Source organism: Eucyclogobius newberryi, unplaced genomic scaffold (assembly GCF_026437365.1).
Source record: "Eucyclogobius newberryi isolate DKJ021-1_F unplaced genomic scaffold, fEucNew1.0.hap1 SCAF_5, whole genome shotgun sequence".
NCBI lineage: Eukaryota > Metazoa > Chordata > Actinopteri > Gobiiformes > Gobiidae > Eucyclogobius > Eucyclogobius newberryi.
Window position 1 is genome coordinate 24,417,112 of NW_027316167.1, and position 19,856 is coordinate 24,436,967.

Here is a 19,856-nt window from a genome sequence, read left to right on the forward strand (position 1 = left end):
AGCCGAGTGTGGAAAAGCAAACGACGTTCAGACACGAGGCATCTCTTATTAATGACAGTCTGCATATAAAAGCAGCTCTTAAACATCTCTGTAGTCTGGCTTCAAACACAAAAACTCTTTGAATGATTTTATTACAAAAGAGGTGACGAATAAATACAGAAAGAATGTAAAAATATGTTCTGAGTTATGTGGGGAAAATGTCACTGCAATGTTTGTTCTATATAGTTGTCCAAGATGCAAATTGGTCCCTGTTTTGGTGAATTATAGTGAAGCATCTTAGTATATAGTCTATAGCACCTTTGGGCAGCCATCAATGCCGCGTATTTGTTTAAATGATGAAAACAAGAGGTTTCACATGAATGTAGAGTAAACAACATACATGGAAGATAAGCTCATAAGGGCCACAGCTTTACAGTTCATATAAATATAATATATTAATTTATACATAGCACATTTAGATGGCTCCAATGCACATAAACAAATTGGGTAAACACAGGAAAAAAAGGCAGCCGTCAAAATTTAAAATCAAGTCAAAAGCTTTTAGCTGCACAACTGAAAATACACAGGGTCAAAGTTCAGGCTCTGCTTTAGCTCGGCCTACGATATGCACCTCACACCACTGGCTCCTACACTTCAAGGCAATGAGATTTTTTACAATCTTCAGGAAAAAGCGACTTAAGTATGTAATGCTTTTAGAGTCAAAGGATGTGCAAACATTCAGTTGTTGACAGGAGATCGCAGCCCTGAAATTACAGTATAAACATGTCTCTCAGCATCATTGTGGACGTGGTTTTGAAATTCTACCCAATTGTGCTAAATCGTACGAGAACATCAAAGCGTTTGGTTGAGTGTGTTCTATGTGAGCAGCTAGCGCACCAAGAGAAACGTAAGCCCAGCTAGACCCACCCCAGCAGCAGCAAACAGAGCAGTCTTCATAGACGAGTCCTGGTCCACTTTCCTGGCGTGGCAGGAGAACTCACAGAAACCCCCCTGTAAACAAACAAACAAACAAACAACATCAACACAGACTGAATTGGAATGAATAAGCAGCAGTTAAAGCACATACAGTTGTGACCTCTGTACCATACACCTGCTCATCTCCAGGTGTTCCCCCCCAAAGCTTCAGTTTGCACATGAAGTAAAACCAGGTCGGGCCGTTACTAAGAGTCCATCTGGCTGAGCTGTTTGGCGTCTGTTGAAAGCAGCTGCCAGCTGCAGACAGGAGGGTGTGTGTTTGTGTGCATGGAGCAGTGTAGGAGGGGGCCAGCCCATTCACAAAAACAGACATTCAAGCAGCGCAGCAATGACTGTAGAGTTACAAGTTTGCCCAAAACAGTCATAACTAACCTTTAAAACCCAGTGAAGCCAGAGGTTTAAAAATACCCTTTATGACTCTTGACTTTCCGTAACTCATAATATAGTAATAGGTTCATAATGCAATATTCTTTGCTTAACCAGTTAAGCAAGCATCGTTAACCAGAAACTGCTGCGTCTTTACTTCAGTCATATTTTTTATACAAAAGAAAATGGGCGTATAGATGTCCTGGTTGCAATTAAAGAAATTATGTGGAATTTGATATCATTTGTATTTAAATTGTGTAATTTATTCCCGATACCCAAGATTCAAAGCTGATAAAAAGTATTTTGGACCTACCCAGCCTCCGTTTTCCAGCAGCCAGGCCCTCTTCTCTTCCCCCAGGTAATCAGCTATAGTCTGAGCCAGCCGCCTGCAGTCTGCGGGCACCTGTCCAGGGTCCAGCCCTGGTCTGCTGCTACTCTTCTGCTCTTGTATGTGTCTGGCCAGCACCCCAGCAAAGGTGAAAAGGGACACAACCCTTCCCCAGTTCAAGTGTCCATCTCCCACCAGCTCCTCCATGACCTTCCTGAGACTGGAGCAGGGGTCCGGCCCGCACTGCTTCAGGAAGGTCTGGCTCAGAGAGTGGAAGCGTGCCTTGTGCTGGGCCTCCATGTCCTGGCCCAGGCGCCTCATGGCAGAGGCAGAGCCGCTGGGAGGTGGAGGTGCTGCCTGTGGGCCGCAGCAGCACAGGGACAGGTAGTCCTCTGCCAGGGCCAAGGTCTCGGTCCACAGCCCACAAGACATTGTCTGATGGAAAACAATACACCATAAGTGGAATGAAATTACAGAAATAAAAATGCCAGTAAACACAATAAAATTCAGATAAACTTGTCAACTTCATCCAATTACAGGGCCAGTCAATCCAAGTGAACGTTTTACACGCGTTTCAGCTTCTCCCGGTCCAAAATGATCTTTTATTGTAAACGCTCATGTTTGTCTAATGTCAATATAAGAGTATTTGTCATAGTCAGGTAAACAAACAAGTCAATGAAGTACATTAAGAACATTCGAGGCAGATATAAAAGGCCGCATTGAGGAGCAGCGGGTGACGCTTTGTGCGGAAGGCTAAGCTAATGATGGCGCAGGGACTCGGGCACAATGAGAACATAGCGCAATCAAACAGAAAATAAAAGCATAATAAAAAAGGCACCTTATGGAATAAGAACGTGCACTTTACAGGCGGTACAAGTGAACAAGTGTAACGTGCGCGGCTTCTGTCACAGACTGGAGCAATGGAGGACACAAAGGAGCGCATCCAGGAGCAGACTGCGCCACTACGACGAACAAAACCTACGCCACGTCTGCGCGTCAGGACCTCAAATCATCGCCTTTCCGACTCCCCGCGCGCTCATACTCCCAATATGTACGGATATAACGCAAAAGAAGACGCAAATGGTCCTTTTTTAGCGTGGATAAAACATAGACTTACCCTCCCAGCGCTATCGGGCTGCTCTCCGCACATTGGACAGCGGAAGAGACGGTTCATTCAGCGCGTCGCTCGCGGACTGCGCATTTATCGCAGGCTCCGCCCCCAGGATACACACGAGGCACGAGGCGCTGCATAAAACCGTAATACACCCATACATAAAACCCCCTGAAACCCATGCTGAAACCCCCTAAACCCCCGCAGACTTCCCCTGGTCCCGGTAAAAGGCCACGCTTTTCTCACGTGTCTCTAGTTTCACCTCCATCTTTTTTTTTTGAAAAATGTAATCGTATTTATATACAATGAATCTTTTTTTACTATATTCGATGTCAAAAAAATAAATAATTCGATGTCAAAAAAATTCAATGTAAAAAAATAAATAAATCGTAATATAAACACAAAATAACCTTAATATATATATTTTTTTACATCGTCTTTTTTTTTTTTTTTACATTGATTTTTTTTTACATCGAATTAAAAAAAAATAAAAAATAATCGTATCTATATACACACAAGAGAACACAAAACTAACCTTCACAGTCTCCACCAAAAATTCCTTTTACACTTGTGGTGACATAGTTCAGCTTTAAAAAGAGAATAGAACCATCATTATTACACACCAGACAAAACCTCTTCTTATAAATAAACCAACTAAAAACAAAAGCTTAGTCTGACACAGAATAATGTGTGTTTGAACAGGACAAGTCACAAAATAAAACAGCAAAACATCATCTTTTTCTTGTTTTTATTAGATATTTTACTTGGGGTTATTCTGCATAATTTAATTTACAACATATAAGTATTACTCAGGCAGTGAAAGAGATACAAGATGTGTATGTGGACTTGGCCAGCGACCTTTGACCAAAAACAGAGACGTGGATCATTTCAATCACTAATGTTGCAAAAAACAACAACACAAATCCCATTTTTGATTGCGTAGGAGAAGTGTCTTGTCCAGTGTCCAAGAAAGACAATTACTATTATTTACTGTAATTATGATCTTATTAACTATGCAACTTTATGTAAGATGGTAATTCACGAGAAATAATATTATGTATAATGTGGAAAAGGCTACTCTTATTATTTACAATTGAAAGTGGTTGTAATATAAAGACAATCTTCAATATTCTCCATGTGGCAATCCAGAACAACCACATACTCTACTCAATTATATGTCTTAACTCTTAATATTTGTTAGTGTCTTCGCTGTAAATCTGAATAAATTACAAACACAGCTCAAATATTGTGATATAGTGAAGCGTTATTTGGGGTGCAGGATTCAGGAACCGCATCCACTTTTAGAAACACAATCTAAAGATGTTGTATCGCCATAAACTTTAGGCCCAAATCTGTAAAAGGAACAGAACAACAAACAAGTTAATTCACAATGACAAAAACTGTGCAAAGTATGATTAGAAAGGTCAAAGTCTGTGAGATGTTGTGAGCGTGACCACAGAGAGTATGTATTACTATTGTATTTGCTCTTTTCTCTATTCAAATAATGGTTTTATATTGCATTTTTTGAGTGATTTTTTGAGCATCTCCAAGTCATTTCCCTCGTGGGTCACTAAAGATCGCTCCCACTCACCCTCAAAGTGTGATCCCAGGAGGCAGAGCACATCGCTGTGCCGTCGGGGGACACTCGCACTCTGCTGACGCGGTTCTCGTGCCCAAACAGAACGGTGGACCGTGTCCCTTTCAGGACGTCCCACACATTGATGGTGTAGTCGTTGTAGCCAGCAAACAGCAGGCGCCCTGGGTGAAGGTGTCAAGAGGACGGACAACATGAACGCAAAAGGAGAAGCGAGATGTGTAACAATCTAACTTTACGTATTCAGCTTTACCGCTCAGAGAAAAGTCCACCGTGGAAGCACCGAATATGATATTGTCCTTTTGGTACACGGCTACTTCGCGGTCAGCCCGTAAGTCATAGAAACGGACCTGAGGAAAACCCAATGACACTATTTTGGCGATCACAAATACAAGTAAATAGACGGCACAATTCCAACTGGACTTATCCATCACTTTGAGACTGGCAAAGGTATTAAACTGTGACTTACCGTGGCATCGTCTGAAGCAGTGGCAAATGCGTCTCCACTGGGATAATATCTGCAAGACAAGGCCCATCAACCAACATTTACACTTGTGAGGACATTTTGAAATTCAGTGTAGCCTTTAGTGCATACAATTATCACCATTTGACCAGGTTTTCATGCACCTATGTAATGTGCCCATATTTTGATCAATACATCACCACTATTTAGATATTAATGTCATGAATAACTTTAAAATGAAGGTCATCACAAAGAAATGGAGGGCACAGACCACACTCACCATGGAAAGAGTGGACTGACATAGTGACAGATATTAGACAAATGGAAACACTGACATTTGGACTTCATTTTGAACTGGACAAATATGAGAGACTGTGTCATATTGTATGTCAGTGATTTTGTTTTGTGATTTTCTGTTTACTGCTGCTGTTCTTTTAATTCTAGACTTGGCTCTCTGGCCGTGTTCTGTTCTGTTCCGTGTTAAGTGTTTAATTTGAAGAAGAAAACATTAAAAAAAAAAATTAAAAAATGCTATTCTTTGATGAAATGTTCAGATACAAATCATAAAAATCCAGACATACTTCACACAATTGATGTCAGACTCGTGACTCTCGAAAGATTGAATGTTCTGCCCCGAGCGCATGTCCCACACATTAGCCTTCATATCACAGCCCTGAAAACACACACACAAATGTATTATGTGCATTTAAAAAAAAAAAAAAGAAAACTAAACTAAGAATAGCATTTACAATTCTCCTTGTCTCACCCCAGATACAAACGTGTTTCCAGTTTCAGATGGCGCCAGATCCAGAGACAACACATCAGCCGTGTGACCGTGGAAACTCTGCAGCAGTTGCCCGCTCTCCACATCCCATAATGCACATGAGCCATCGCCACTGGAGGTCAAGAGCTGAACAACAAACAACAACAACAACAACAACACACCAGTCACACCTGGACATGCGTCTGACGACCTCGGGCTCTAATACGACACCCCGCGGATGCTAAAAGGCGGATGGAGTTTTAACACGACTATAATTCACACGTGCCAAATGCAATTGTCACGACACTGATGGGAACCGCGACGATCTAGCGTGTTGCTCAGATGCTCCTCGACCCTGCGAACGTGCCCTCAGAATGTGCCCTCAGAACGTGCCCTCAGAACGTGCCCTCAGAACGTGCCCTCAGAACGTGCCCTCAGAATGTGCCCTCAGAACGTGCCCTCAGAACGTGCCCTCAGAACGTGCCCTCAGAACGTGCCCTCAGAACGTGCCCTCAGAACGTGCCCTCAGTCACCCGCACGCGCCCGTTCAATTCAACGCATTAGAGAACGACATCACAACAGTTATTGATTTGACCGACATGAAGATCAGAGCTGAAGAAATGAAAGAAACACGCATCATTCTTTGACATAAGGTGCAAAAATAAACTTACTTATAATCTTAATGCAATCTAATTTAGTTTATTGGAAATTAGTCTCGATTAGTATTTAGTAATTACTGTTTTATTCACAGATGCTTTCATTTAGTATCCGTTTCTATTTCTTTGTGTGAAATTGTAGAAAAAGATTCATTTGGACACGTTTTTTAAAAATATATATCATTTTATATTTCATTTTTATAATAATATTTCATTCTCAGTGTTCTCAGACTACTAGATCCACTGATTGAGAATGACTCTTGGATAAAACAGAGTCCAGATGATACAACAGAATCTTTATCAATGAAACGCTCCTGGATGAATGAGGGAATTAACTTAAAAAGCATAATTTTTAAGTTAATTCAGGTTTATATCTCTACAAGTCTAACTTATCAATCTCCATTCATTCCATGCTGAAGTGTTACTCTACGATCATAATATTCCTGCTTTGCTATGCAGGACTAAACTTCAAAATAAACCTTGATTGTACAATTCTTCACATTGTCAACGGTTAAAAAAACTAAAATTATTAGATGTATTGCCCTACTTTTAAACATCGTGTCTAGAATTGAAACAAAAACAACCACAATGTGTTGTGCAGTGGTCAGCATGGACATGTGGATACAGTGAGTGCGTGTGAGAAATAAAAGACAGTAGAGCCAGCCCTCAGGCCCAGCGTGCTCCACTATGTCTCAGATAAAAAGCCACTCAGAGTCTATTTATACACTCAGAATAGCAGACCACCCCCATCTTGCCCCGCTCTGTTTGACTTCTGTATCACTCATTTGTTTCATCCCTTTTTAATACAAATAGTGAAACACTGTGACGTCTCTGCCTGTCCTACACATATCTTTTGAGTATATTTGAGCATCTACACTGTGTAAATAAGTGGGTGATGCCATTGGGTGCTACCTGATTGTCAGAGTTGGTGAAGGTGCATCCCGACACATAGTTGGTGTGCATGGCGACTGACTTCTTCATGGCAGACAGATTATCATTCTTATCCATGGACAGAGGGAATACTGAACACTTATTATCCAGACCGCTATACAGGAAGATAAGACACATGTTGTATAGGCTTTATTTGGCCACTCAAGATTTAAAAATGTCAAAAGGGGATTTACTTACCCACATGCCACTGCACAGCCCGAGGGCGCGTAAGCACATGCCATCACCCACGTACAGGGCACACTGATCCCATTCTCCTAAAACACAAAAACACACACACAGCCAATGCAAGAGTAACTTTCCCTGTGCCAATGCCTGCCACAGGGAAATGGGCGTTAATCTGAGCGGCCATAAATGCACTCAGTCACACCATTACTCTGCAGCGGGCAGATGGTCAGATAATCTGCATATTCTGCTTCATGTGGTCTTTTGGGGCATTATCTCAGAGGTCCTTTGGATGTAAATAGCATGACCATATTGTATGATAATAGCTGCATGGGGCTGATTAGACTCAACATATAACATGTCTGTAAGATTACATATTCACTCTCTAAAGGTTCTAAAAGTAGCCCATAATTTTCATAACTCACCTTGTTGAGAGTGAATGCATCCCAGATAATGACTTTTCCATCCTACTTTACAAAAATGTATTAATACCATGTAAAACAGTGGTAATCTCTATGTATTTCAGCATTTACCTGTGAAGAGCTGACTATACGGCGTTTGTCTTTGCACCAGTCCATGCAGAGCACCTTGTTTGCATGGCCTTTGAGCACACGCCTGGTCTTTATGGAAAGACTGGACAACACTTCAATCTTCTCAGCCACCTGGTGGACTACACACATTTGTATATATTTACCTTTACGTAACCATGACCGTCCCACTGAGATGAATAGTTTAGTTTAGTCTTTATTTGAAGGGACAATGTACAGAGACATTAAACTAGTAAAAAGCTCATTTCCATCTGCAGTTCCTGATCAATAATTCTTTTCCCCAGACGAAAGGTTATTGTATTATTATTGATGTGGTATTATCGCTCAATACATGTGGTACTCTTAAACACTAGAACTATGTCTAATGGGGACTGATTATGGAGGTGTGTTAATACTGCAGTTTAGACAATCAATCCATCAACAAATAAATAAATACATGCATATTTAAATAAATACATAAATAAAAACATAAATAAAAAATATTGCATTTATTTATTTAATGAATAGCCTATTTATTACTTTGGTCCATCACCTGCTTGTTTCCATGGATATGTTATTGCTTTGCCTTGGAATGTCCCACAGCATGGCATTAAACCTATCTCCATGGAAACAAACAGAACGCCACCAGGTCAGTTACAGTCAGATCTGTGGAGAGGAGACCACGCACGCGCAGTAAGAATGCGTGTTTCGCAATGGAGTCAATTCTAACATCGCCATGGAGACAAGAAAGAGCCATAAAAGTTCCCCCTGCACCTTTGCACCCTGAATAACAACCCGCAGGAGTCTGAGAGAGTAAAGTGCGCTTACGCTCCACGTCGCTGAGCTTCTTCCGCTCCTCCTCCAGCTTCTTCTTGAGGCTGTCGCACTCGCGCTTCAGAGACGCGGAGCTCTCGCCGCTCTGCAGCCCCTGACACGCCATCTTCACCGGGCAGAGCCAAAACAAGAGCACATGAGTGAACGGGACGGGACGGGACTGCAGGGGAGTCTGTGGATAGTGGCCGGACTCAAGGACTGTGATGGAGCAAAGTGGCCCCGCGCGCCCCTCCCCCTGCGCAGAGTGGACAAGCTGCACTTTTACTGACTTTATTTTCCACTTAACGGCCTATATATCTAACATTAGCCATTTTAAGCCTATTTCTAAACCTTATTCCATCTCATCAGTCGTTCAAAGATGCAATCTGATATGTTGACTTGGCTTTGTACATCTAGATCCAGCTTTTGTGTGTGTAAATTCACCCTTTTACTTTTGTCATAAGCAGATACAGTAAAATAGACTAATATAGACTAATCTATTTATTTGTGTGTTACATGTGTAAGGCAGGCTTCAGCAGGCCAGGGCACAGAAGAAGGTTGTACTGTACCATTTCCACGCAGAGGGAGCAGTAGTTGATTGGCTCATTCTTGATGTAGATGTTCATGAGAGGACTCGGCTTTCCACAGCTTTCACAGGGGCCAAAAGTGGCCGCCACAAAGGTTTGGTCACACATGTTCACAGGTGATCAGCAACACACAGATCTGCAGGAAAGATGGAGAGGTAGTGGCTTATTATGACCACTTGGACTGCCTGACTGAAGGTAAGTAGTTGTTGGGCTAATCTGCTCCAGCCTGATCCCTCTGAACAGCAGAGCCATGTTGGAACTATTCTGGAACTGACAACTTCACCAATGACAAAACAGATCTCCACAAAGATCTATGTTCAGGAATCAAACAATTGCTTCTTCATATTTAATTATGAGTCACTGTTACAAGAAAAGAAAAGCTGCATTTTAGCACTTCCACATATAAAGTTGTATTGATACTTCTATAATGGTTTTATTATCAGTATTTAATTATTAAATCAACTTACAAATATTTAATGTCCATGAAGCTTATCCAGTGTGAGGCTCTTTCATATAGCATCACACTAAGGCCTAGCAACATTTATTTATTAGGGTAAAACAGGCTAAAAATAAATAAATCGAAAACTATATTTAAAAAATCACCAAAACAATAATGCATTTTTTGTAGACATACCTCACAAAAATGTATTTCCTCCTTCCGTAGGTATGGCTCCGTGGGCCTGGAGATGTCCAGTGAAGAGGATTGTCAGCCAGGGACAGAGAGGGAACAGTAAGCTTCTTAACACGAGTTTAAGCCACAGGCCGCTTTTAATTCTCTACTTCTTGCTCTATGTCACTGCAGTAGTACCGGAGTCCACTTATCTCCAATAACTGATCACTATTCCACACATAAACACAGACCAGTTAAAGAGAGTTGAAGTCTTTTATTTTATACTTTTACAGATTTGACATTTATTACAAGTTTCTTAATTCGTCTTAACAGTGAACACATTCACTAAGCACAGCTACCGGAAACTACAAACTGTCCATTCTGTCTAATGTACAAATGGACCAGAGAGAGGCTGATGGTCTGCACCAGAACGAGAGCAGGGGTCATGGTTTGATCTGTCCAGGGAATGAGTCTGCTGATGGAGTTGGATGAACCTTTAGAAGACTTGTATCTTACATCTGTCTCTTTAGGCTGTGCACCAAAATGCCTCGCCCAGTACACTCTAAAGCAACGAGTCCCTGAAAGAAAACTGCTTATTCAGATGTAGACATTAAAACCTACTTTTTCTCACTACTAATGGCCTAAACAATGTACATTAAAACACATCACTTAGAAAAGTATCCACATCGTCAGGAGCAAGCCCAGCGGAGCAGTTTAAGTGTTGACGTGTTGGTGATTTAAAGTATGCTATGCTGCAAGTCATTGATGAAATGTTAAAAGTGCATTTTTGGAACAGTGCACTTCGACCGAGGGACAATAAAAGTACTGCACAATGCCACAATGCATGTAAACCAGGTAAGGCTTTATCCTCAGTGTTCAGCTGAAATTATGGCGCCAGTTTGAAACATTCATGTAATGGATTCAGTCACTGCTGATGTCAAGTCATTTCTTTAGAAAAAAATAAAATAGTTTGTGGTTTATATCCTCAGAAAACAAAATGAGTTTTATTTTCTTTGAGATAATTAGTTGTCCTTCAATCCTCCAGACATCATGGCATGACTTTTGTCATTCAATGTACACAATAGTCACTGTTGAGGTGCAAAAGGTAATGTCAGAAGAAGGCAAAACAGGTTTGAGTGAGGAGAAAGAGGCAAATATGGTTGAGGGTAAACATGATGGCATCGTAGGGATGGCAAAACAAAAAGTGCTGAAAACGAGTGTATAACAACTTTAAAATGTTTTTCCTTAAATGTGTCCAGCAACTCTCAACTGCACTGCAGTGTGTGAAGCGTGCCATGCAGTTTGATTTGGAATATGTTAGGCGTATGCACCTTGGTCAACAATATGTTGTTATGATACACAATAGAAGAATGTGTGACAAACAGCCATATAATAAATTATCAAGTGCATTGTGCGATTAATAAACTTGTGGAAATGGGAGAACATTTACATATATGATATATTTTTTGGTTGCGGGGCCCGAGTTGGGCCTTCTTGGCTAATTAACAAGAAAGCAATTAGGTAATTAAACAAGACTTTTGTAAAGCTGGACTGATTTGAGGCAAACCTTGTCTGGTGAAAGTATGATTTTCATTCTCTTCAGTGATACATGGTACACAATACAATGACAATACTAAAATAAATAAATAATAATGATAAAATATTTCAAGATATGACAATGACAAAAGGGCAAAACGACTTGGTCGTATGTGCTGTTTATGTGGCGTGATCAATTTGGTGTAGAACAGAGCAGTAAATAGGTAAGATTGAAGCAGTTTACGCTGCAATCAAAACCTGTGTCCCCATGTGTGTAAACAGAGAAAAGATATGAATAAAGACAGCAACAAGTGAGTGAACAATAGTTTAAGGGAGTGCTGGCACTTGTTTCTACAAAGCTGATATTCACATACATATCTTAAGTTGATGTTGCTCTAAAGCAGGAAAGATGGATTTAAGATCCTTAAACCCCTTAAAACAGATGTAAGTGGAGAATAAATTAAATGTCAGGCCTATATTAGTTTAAACTATATATATATATATATATATATATATTATTAATACATGTTTAGGTAGATGGACAGAGAACGTCTGAGGTGGTTCGCTCACATCTGACACATTGTTCTAATTTAACATGGCTTAACTTGCCTCATTGTTGTGCTCTAACAGCATTCTGCTCCTTGAGGCAACATTTTTAGAGCATGAGGTGACTGATGAAGGAAAAGTGCAGGGAACAGGCAACCAGGGTCTGAAACGGGACTGATGCATGTCGTAGGCTTTTGTACAAGCAGAAGACAAATCCAGGTTGGTCTTACATAACCTGAATGATCAAAAACATGTTTGTGCGCATTCAAGAGGTTCTTAATCTCTATGAAATCTTTGCCACTTCATAAATGGAATCAGGCCAAGTTATGGCATATTAGAAGATAAGAGCAATTGTGTGGGAATGTGTGCGTCAAAAATCCACAGGATTTTGAAGAGTCACTTTGTGGTCATTTAATGGTTTGAAAGGTTTCAAATTGTATAAATCAATGTGTTTAAATTATTTTTTTAATGTGTTTGCTGTGTGTAATTTGTCATTGCCTGCAACAAAGTATATGATTGGTCTCTATTGAATATCCTAAAAGCAGGTAAAAGCTGGGGTTTGGGTCCAGGTTAGACTCGAGAGAGGAAGCCCAGGTTGAGAGAGCTGGGAATCTGGATGGTTTCCAGAGCGAGAGAAGAAGGGTTGAATGGGAAAGTGACAGGATAAATCATCTTGGTGTCCATCAACAAATGTGGACTGTCACTGCGGTCCCGTAGACGTGTCTACAAAGAACAAGAGAGAGCATGAACAAAGGTAACTGTACAAAATAACTAACACCACCAGGTGGCAGTCAAGGTTTTCTGAAGAATTACCTGTCGTACTACACAGTAGAAATGTAAACATGAGCATGAAATGTACACTTTGATTAAATCTGTTAATTTTAAGTCAGTTTTCCAGGGGTTATGCTCAATGTTAATGCTCACTTAGAAGAGAATACTTTCCATCATAACCAAATAATAAAAACAAAGCTAAAGATTTTACCTGTATTGTTCGTATGAATGAAACGGAAACTCTTTCTTCAAACTCGTTGACCGGAGTATAGAGGTTCAACACCTTCACAATCTGCAACAGGCAACCAGGATGTCACCAATCACAACAATAGACAAGTGAAAGACAATCTTATTTGTACCTGAGCAGTGGTGAGGGCCTGGCACATGGAGCAGATGGCCTCTGCGTCTTCGTCAGTCTTCTTCTTCACCTGCAGCAGCTGTGCGGCCTGAATCAGGGGCTCCAGGGTCTCTTTGGCTCCCCACCCCATCAGTCCCTTGTCTCTGAGCCACTCCTCCAGCTGGCTCACATTATACCTGCACAACAAAGCTCTCTAGTTTGGACAGGGAGCACTAAACGTGTTTATCCCCTCATGCATGTGATGCTTTGTACCTGATCTGCATGCCTTTGCTCCAGGAGCACATGTCCTTACGCAGCAGCAGGTTGTTGAGAGTGGCAGCTCCGATGATGTAAAACTGCTGCTTCACCACCTGTTTGATGAGCTCAGGGTCTGTGCCGTGCTGACACATGGTGGAGTGAAAGGCACTGAGCTGGCGCAGGATAGAGTCCAGGGTGTAGATGCCCTCATCAGCGATACTGGACGTTCGCTTTCGGAGCCCTGTGGGCTTCACCCCTGACACGCCCTGAATGGTCTCATGCTCCAACATTCCAGACACTGCACACAATACAAAAGCCACTCAAATCTGTCCACAACTAGTTCTTAAGTAACTTGTAAAAGATTAAATGAAGCCTACGTAGATTTACCTATCATGGGCAATAAGATGTTATCCATGCATTTGACCAGCTGCTGGAAAATCTGGATGGCCAGGTCACTGATCACCTGCCTGTACTCGGCCAAGTCAAAGTTTGAGAGGCAATGTTCATTTTGCCTCACAGAGTTGTGTTTCATGAAGGCCTGGCAAAAACAAATACCATCATTTCAAATGGTTCTACGAAGCATCACTAATGTATGCCTGGTTTATCTCACCTCATCTCCACTGTACTGTTTTAGACAATGCAGGAAGCGGCAGGTATTTGCAAGCCAGAACGAGACGGTTTCAAAATCATCACCGCGTTTCTGATGAGAGAAGATATTTTTTACAAAAGATAAAAGTATGTAGAGTATATTCCTCAGACACTGGGTGCAGAGACACACCTTTAGAATCTTCTTAATACTGTTGATGGTGGAGGTGAGCAGAGTACGGACTTTCTGATCATCGTTGACATAGTCAGCATGTCTTAGACACATAAACAGGATGTAGGCTGGAAGGCCTGGGATAAGATTGACTGCTACGCCTCGAGGTTTCAGCTCTGTAAAAAGAGTATAAACACTGAAAACTGCACAACAAATATAAAATAAAAAGACACAAATTATTAATGTTCCAATTACCAAGAATAAGGTTCTTGACTAGTTTCATTTCATCCTCCTTCTTGTACTCCAACATTCCCTGGAAGTCCTTCTCTCTACGAGGAATATTGACTGGGTGAATGGGCTCCTCCACCATCTGCCCTGGAGATGTCTGTCCCTCATTCTGGCCCGCTGAGAAGAACACAGAGGATTAGAACATATATATACACGTGTACACATATTTAAAAGGTGTTTTTAACATGCATACAAAAACAGTAAGTGGGGAGAGGCTTAATTATTGTAACGTTGAGAGCCGATGAACACAGGTCCACAACACTTTGTTTTACTGCGCGTCCAGTGTAAAGATGATGAATACTTCGTGAATGAATTACCTCCCATTTCTCCAATCCTTTTGGAGTAAACCTTTAGCTGTTTCTTGAGTTTGCGAATAGTTCTGTCCTGTTTCTCCAGTTGCTCCATGAGGTCCTAAAATAAAAAAAAAAAAAAAAAATAGAGTCAGGGAACAGAGATTTCATACCGCGTTAATCAGGGCCAAGAAGAAGCCAACTTAATTCTTGACATTTGATTTGCATTTGATTATCTCAAAAAGACCAGAGTAAGTTCAAAAACAAAGTGACAGTTGCGGTTAAGGAAAAGGGAAAAGTGCTGAGCTGCTTTGCTGTGAGATATGAGACGATTCGGCAGAGAGTTAAAGCAACAACTCGAAAGTACAAATTCGGTTTAAATTTCGTTAGTTGCGACACATGCAGACGAGGCACATAGATGCAGTTCCTGACGCTACATACAACCATCCGCCGCAAAATGACGACTCGGGCCTCTCGGGATTCAGCTGGGTCATCGGGCATAAGCTCCTGTCAGGTGACACCATCCACACAAGTGAGTGTGCAGTCCAGTGACGGCCAGAACAACTACTGAACAATATCGTTCAACTTAAAGAAACACTCCTGTAGAAACCATTGTAAAATGTAATACAAACCTGCAACAACCTAGAATTATTCTGTTAAGAGTGAATTTCTTTGTACTTTAATTTATATGCAAACTTTATCATTTTGAGTGACATAATATTAAGATTGTGTCTGTACCTAATCTGTGTTGCAACAGTGGAATTTTCCCATTTCCCACAAATAAATCTTATCTTATAATACAACTTAATGTTTAATTCTAGGAAGGGGCCATATCATAAAGCACGTGCACTGCCGCTAGCGGAATCAGAATATATAACTAAATATCCTTTAAGTAATTACAAATATTATAGATGCCACCGTTAAGCAGCCGTAAGATTAATTTGCAAAAACAATATCATTGGCAATATACTTAACACTGAATGTGCTAAATGAGTAATAAGGGATTTTATATGCTGTTATTTCATCAAGAATTAAAAAAGAATATTATTTGAATCACTTTGTATGTAAAATTAGGTAAAACTGGGATAGCATTTAAACCCAAAATTGACAGTTGAAAAGAAACGGTAATATTTTGGGGCCGTGGCTGTGGCCGTCCAGGCGAGTCGTGCGGCGTACCAGGTTTTCATTGGTGAGCCGCGTGATCTCGTGCTGCAGACTGGCTTCGATGCGGGCCTCTGGGGGTAACTGCAGGTTCTGGGCCAGGAGCTGCTGCTGACGGTTGTTCTCCTCCTTCACACTCTGCAGCTCTCCGCGCAGGGACTCCACCTCGTTATCGTGGCCCCTCCGCTGAGTCTGCAGCTGCTGCTCCAACAACCTGAGGACGGGCGAGGAGGCGCGAAAAGGGCAAAAGAGAAAAAAGAAAATGTGCGTCAAACGTGAGCAAAGTGTAAAATGGCCCCGAGTGAAGGTGGCTTAAAGAAAAACGCAAAGCCACACACGGCACAGTGACAGCAGATAGAGCCATGCTGTGAAAATACTATACATTTACACCTCAACTCAGGTTGAATATGGCTGTTCACTTGCTGCTGAGGGACCGAGGCAGTGCCCTAAATGGTTTTACCAAGTGTTTGAACAGCACAGAGCTTTCATGCTTCATTTTCATCCTGGGTGTTGTAGCCAGCGGCAGACTTTATACACCATGTTCAACTATCTCTAATCGTTCAGATACTTCGTGTTAAGTGTTAGTGACTAATATGTCGAAGTATAATAAACTTTTGGTGGCAAAATTGTATGCATGTTTTGAATCATTCGTTTCTATTACCAACGCCAACCAATACCATCAAATGCACAAAGTCAAAACGTGGAATCACCCAGTAAGTAACATATACGGCAGTCCTGTGTCTAAATAAAGTGAAAAAGACCCAGTAGTAGTGGATGTGCAAACCATGCACCAAAGCAGAGCACCAGTTACACCTGATTGTCTCCTTTAAGTCCTGATTAACCAGCCACAGCTCCCCATCCTCATTCAGCTTATGGATGTCTGGTGCAGCTGATCTGACCAACACAAAACACAAGGAAATGTGAACATACAAAGGACAAACAATAAGACATACATGAGTTGGGATTGTTCATGACACACAATGCATGTTAAGCAATGAGACGACACAAGTGAAACGGTGACAAATGAGAAGCACTGGCCAATGTCGCAACAGGAGTGACAAATGGATGAGGGATATGAAGAGGAGCGAGGAAAAGGTATGTAAAAGACGTAGGCGTTACACAGAAGTACTTTGGAAACAGAAATTGCAAACAGATAAATGTTTAGAATGTGTGGAGATGTGTTGACTGGGGCAGAAAGATGTGGGTCTGACCCACAGATATAGTGAATGAAGTAGAGAGTCAGAGCCATTGCTTGTGCTGGAAAGGTTTGCTTTAACACAAGCATTGACATGCAAGGTTCATGCTGAAACTACTCCATAAGCCTGGCGACAGAGGCCAGTGGTTAGTGACTACAAAATCCATTTGAATGTCTGCTGCAGTTGTTTAATTCAAACTCCTGTATAACTGAATTGAAACTATAAATACAGTGACTTGCAAAAGTTCTTGGAACTTCTCCACATTCTGTCACATCACAATCACAAACTTAAAATATGATAAATTGGCAGTTTTTTGTGAAAGAGCAAAATAAAGTGGCACATAGTTGTGAAATGCGAGGAAAATTGTAGATGATTTATAGATTAAAAAAAAATAAAAAATAACTGAAAAGTGTAGTGTGCAAAAGTATTCAGCCTCAGCAACCAATTGCTGTCAAAAGTTGCCTGATGATTTTTGAAAGCAGGATTAGGTTTCCCAAGCTTTGAACATCTCAAGGTGCATTGTTCAATCCATCATCCGTAAATGTTCAGACAGATATGGCACAACTACAAACCCACAGACTTGGCTGTCTACAAAAACCTACAGGCTGAAGAGGAGAACACTGATCAGAGATGCAGCCAAGAGGCCCAAGGTAACTCTAGAGGAGATGCAGAGATCCACAGCTCAGATGGACACGGAATGTGTCCAGAGGACAACTATTAGTCGTGCACAACACAAACCTGGCCTTTAAGGACGAGTGGCAGAACAATCATAAAAAGTCCTGTTTAAAGTCCAGACCTTAATCCATCGAGAATCTGTGGCAAGATCTGAAAACCGTTGTTCACACACGCTCTCCATCAAATCTGACTGAGCTTGAGCTGTTTTGTAAAGAAGAATGGGCAAAAAAGTCAGTCTGTAGGTGAGCAAAATAACCCCAAACTAATTGTAGAGAAAGAAGGTTCCACAACGTACTGACTGAGCGGTTCAATATTTTTGCAGGCTCTTTGAAAAAAAAAAAATGGCAATAAAATCTATCAAAGTTTTTGGTTGTGACGTGACAAAATGTTGAAAAGTTCCAGGGGTACAAACACTATTGGAAGCCACTGCACATAGAAAAGCTAAAGAACCTTCAAGTTTTCAGATGCTGCATCATTTGAAGCCATGCACATTCAAAAGCCTGACTGAAGAGAAAGTCTTCAAACGACCAACCATTTTGGATTAGACAGGGTGTAAATAAAGTCTACAGAAACCTGCCATTTGTACTGTGTTCATTGCCTTGTTTATACCACCCTCTTTGGCAGTTGGCAACATGAGGGCCGTGCATGCTCACTCATGATACGCTGGCCACTCAGAGTTTACCTGAGCCTACTTAGAAGTTCATTCATATCCAGAGACTTGGGCATAAACCTAGGAGATCTGCATAGGACAAATATTTTCACATAAATGATGATCCAGCAATCAAATGAAGGCCCGACATTGATTTAGGAAATGAAGTAATGACAGTCACAAAGTACCTGTTTGTATCTTTGAGACCGATGTAGGCTTGCTTGAGTTCATCTGCGTCTTTGAGCTTGGACACATCTTTGGCAAAAACAGAAGGCTCGGTCATGGTTTCCTGCAGAGAAAGAAATGAAGACAAGGGAAACCATCATGGGATTGTCAACTGATTATTACCAAATAATATAATTGAATATAGAACTTTTATCTTTTAGTAAAAGCAACAAGCATTAACGTCTCCACCAGCATCACAGGAGCCAATGACATTTAACATGTTTCAGACCATCGCATTAAATACTTTTAGAAGACTGCTATAATGCAATGAGTTGAGCTGGAGTTCACAGGATCGTAAATGAGTTTATCTAAAAACGGAGAAGAGCTGTAATGTGGAGGCATGATTAAAGCTCTGTCATTTGTCCCAAAAAGAATACTATAAGCAGATAATAGCAGATACTCTCCGCCAAGGCTCTCATGCAGTTTACACACAACTGTCGTGAAACAATCTATGTATCTACTGCAACGAAAGGTAACGACATCGTATTCAGATCAGAGGATGTTCTCGGTTGAAACCAGGCAAACATGCAGCGCTATGTAGAGCAGATGAATACGACGACAGTGTTTTAGAGTATTTCAAAACACTGTCCATAAATACAAAACAGTCAAAGCATTCACAACACACAGTACCTTCTCATCCTGTGGGCAAGCATGGATGGAGGAGAGAAGGTGAGGACAGGAATATTAGACACACAGAAAACACAACTGTTTGGCAACAATGAAAAATGAATTTTGATATACTAGAGATGGATTAACGCATGTATTGTCAATTTACATAAAAGGATGAAAGGACAGGACTTCCAAGCCTTTAAAAGCAGTTTTTTTGTACCTTATGGTGGAAGGCTTCCTTTTGGCTGACCAGTTGAGAGCGCAGAATGAGCACCTCCTCCTTACGCACGTCCAGCTCTTCACACGACGCGTTGAGCTGGTCCAGGAGCACCTTGTATGCAGGAGAACCAGGGGCCCCCACGTTAGCGGTCTTATCCCCCAACAAGCTGTGCCTCATCTCTGCCAGGTTATGCTTCAACTTCTTGTTCTCCGACTCGAGTTCCTGACGCTACGAGAAGAATCGGTGACAAGTTTAGAAAAAAACGCAGCACATTATCAAAACGAGCAGCACATATTTATCAATAACGCTTACTTTGAGGGACTCGTATTCAAGCTCTGCTCCACGTGCCTTTTTAAACTGTGCATCATCCTAGACGGAGAAAAATGTTGCAGTGTAATTATTCAACTATAACGATGTAGTCATTTTTGATTG

At 41.2% G+C, this 19,856-nt stretch overlaps 3 protein-coding genes across 9 annotated transcripts in view; all 3 read right to left on the reverse strand.

The window, feature by feature from the left end:
• Positions 1-112: 112 nt before the first annotated feature.
• bcl2l10 (BCL2 like 10) lies at positions 113-2,902 on the reverse strand. The gene is made up of 3 exons (XM_072465055.1): positions 2,787-2,902; positions 1,655-2,104; positions 113-990 (listed from the first exon to the last, which is right to left on the reverse strand). Exons 1-3 carry the CDS (start codon positions 2,841-2,843, stop codon positions 868-870), a joined length of 630 nt encoding a protein of 209 aa, XP_072321156.1. The 5' UTR covers positions 2,844-2,902; the 3' UTR covers positions 113-867.
• A 1,142-nt stretch (positions 2,903-4,044) lies between these two features.
• On the reverse strand, positions 4,045-9,998 carry gnb5b (guanine nucleotide binding protein (G protein), beta 5b). Its single transcript, XM_072465054.1, has 13 exons — positions 9,927-9,998; positions 9,279-9,432; positions 8,725-8,836; positions 7,903-8,039; positions 7,795-7,836; positions 7,385-7,461; positions 7,169-7,301; positions 5,604-5,747; positions 5,419-5,510; positions 4,844-4,892; positions 4,628-4,724; positions 4,372-4,538; positions 4,045-4,132 (listed from the first exon to the last, which is right to left on the reverse strand). The coding sequence occupies exons 2-13, from the start codon at positions 9,402-9,404 to the stop codon at positions 4,121-4,123; spliced, it is 1,188 nt and encodes a 395-aa protein (XP_072321155.1). The 5' UTR covers positions 9,405-9,432; positions 9,927-9,998; the 3' UTR covers positions 4,045-4,120.
• Positions 9,999-10,165: 167 nt separating this feature from the next.
• myo5aa (myosin VAa) overlaps positions 10,166-19,856 on the reverse strand; it is a 29,583-nt gene continuing 19,892 nt past the window's right edge. The window contains exons 27-42 of one of the 7 annotated variants that reach the window (XM_072465359.1): positions 19,737-19,793; positions 19,425-19,652; positions 18,559-18,659; positions 18,404-18,460; positions 16,664-16,744; positions 15,866-16,064; positions 15,131-15,196; positions 14,717-14,810; positions 14,367-14,516; positions 14,133-14,287; positions 13,965-14,054; positions 13,742-13,892; positions 13,370-13,652; positions 13,119-13,293; positions 12,971-13,051; positions 10,166-12,711 (exon numbers count right to left, since the gene is read on the reverse strand). In XM_072465359.1, the coding sequence (XP_072321460.1) occupies positions 12,559-12,711; positions 12,971-13,051; positions 13,119-13,293; positions 13,370-13,652; positions 13,742-13,892; positions 13,965-14,054; positions 14,133-14,287; positions 14,367-14,516; positions 14,717-14,810; positions 15,131-15,196; positions 15,866-16,064; positions 16,664-16,744; positions 18,404-18,460; positions 18,559-18,659; positions 19,425-19,652; positions 19,737-19,793 (2,121 nt within the window). In that variant the 3' untranslated portion in view covers positions 10,166-12,558. Of the gene's footprint in view, positions 12,712-12,970; positions 13,052-13,118; positions 13,294-13,369; positions 13,653-13,741; positions 13,893-13,964; positions 14,055-14,132; positions 14,288-14,366; positions 14,517-14,716; positions 14,811-15,130; positions 15,197-15,865; positions 16,065-16,663; positions 16,745-18,403; positions 18,461-18,558; positions 18,660-19,410; positions 19,653-19,736; positions 19,794-19,856 lie in introns of all 7 variants that reach the window. The other 6 variants (XM_072465360.1, XM_072465363.1, XM_072465361.1 and 3 more) reach the window with 6 other exon arrangements.

Coding starts and splice junctions, on each gene's coding strand:
- bcl2l10 (XM_072465055.1), bottom strand. CDS start 2,843: ATGAACCGTCTCTTCCGCTGTCCAATGTGCGGAGAGCAGCCCGATAGC. Junction 2,105..2,786: donor AGCCCGATAGCGCTGGGAGG/GTAAGTCTATGT, acceptor GTTTTCCATCAG/ACAATGTCTTGTGGGCTGTG. Junction 991..1,654: donor TGCTGGAAAACGGAGGCTGG/GTAGGTCCAAAA, acceptor GTTTGTTTACAG/GGGGGTTTCTGTGAGTTCTC.
- gnb5b (XM_072465054.1), bottom strand. CDS start 9,404: ATGTGTGACCAAACCTTTGTGGCGGCCACTTTTGGCCCCTGTGAAAGC. Junction 8,040..8,724: donor GAAGCTCAGCGACGTGGAGC/GTAAGCGCACTT, acceptor AAATGTGTGTAG/TCCACCAGGTGGCTGAGAAG. Junction 4,893..5,418: donor TCTGACATCAATTGTGTGAA/GTATGTCTGGAT, acceptor CTTGTCTTGCAG/ATATTATCCCAGTGGAGACG.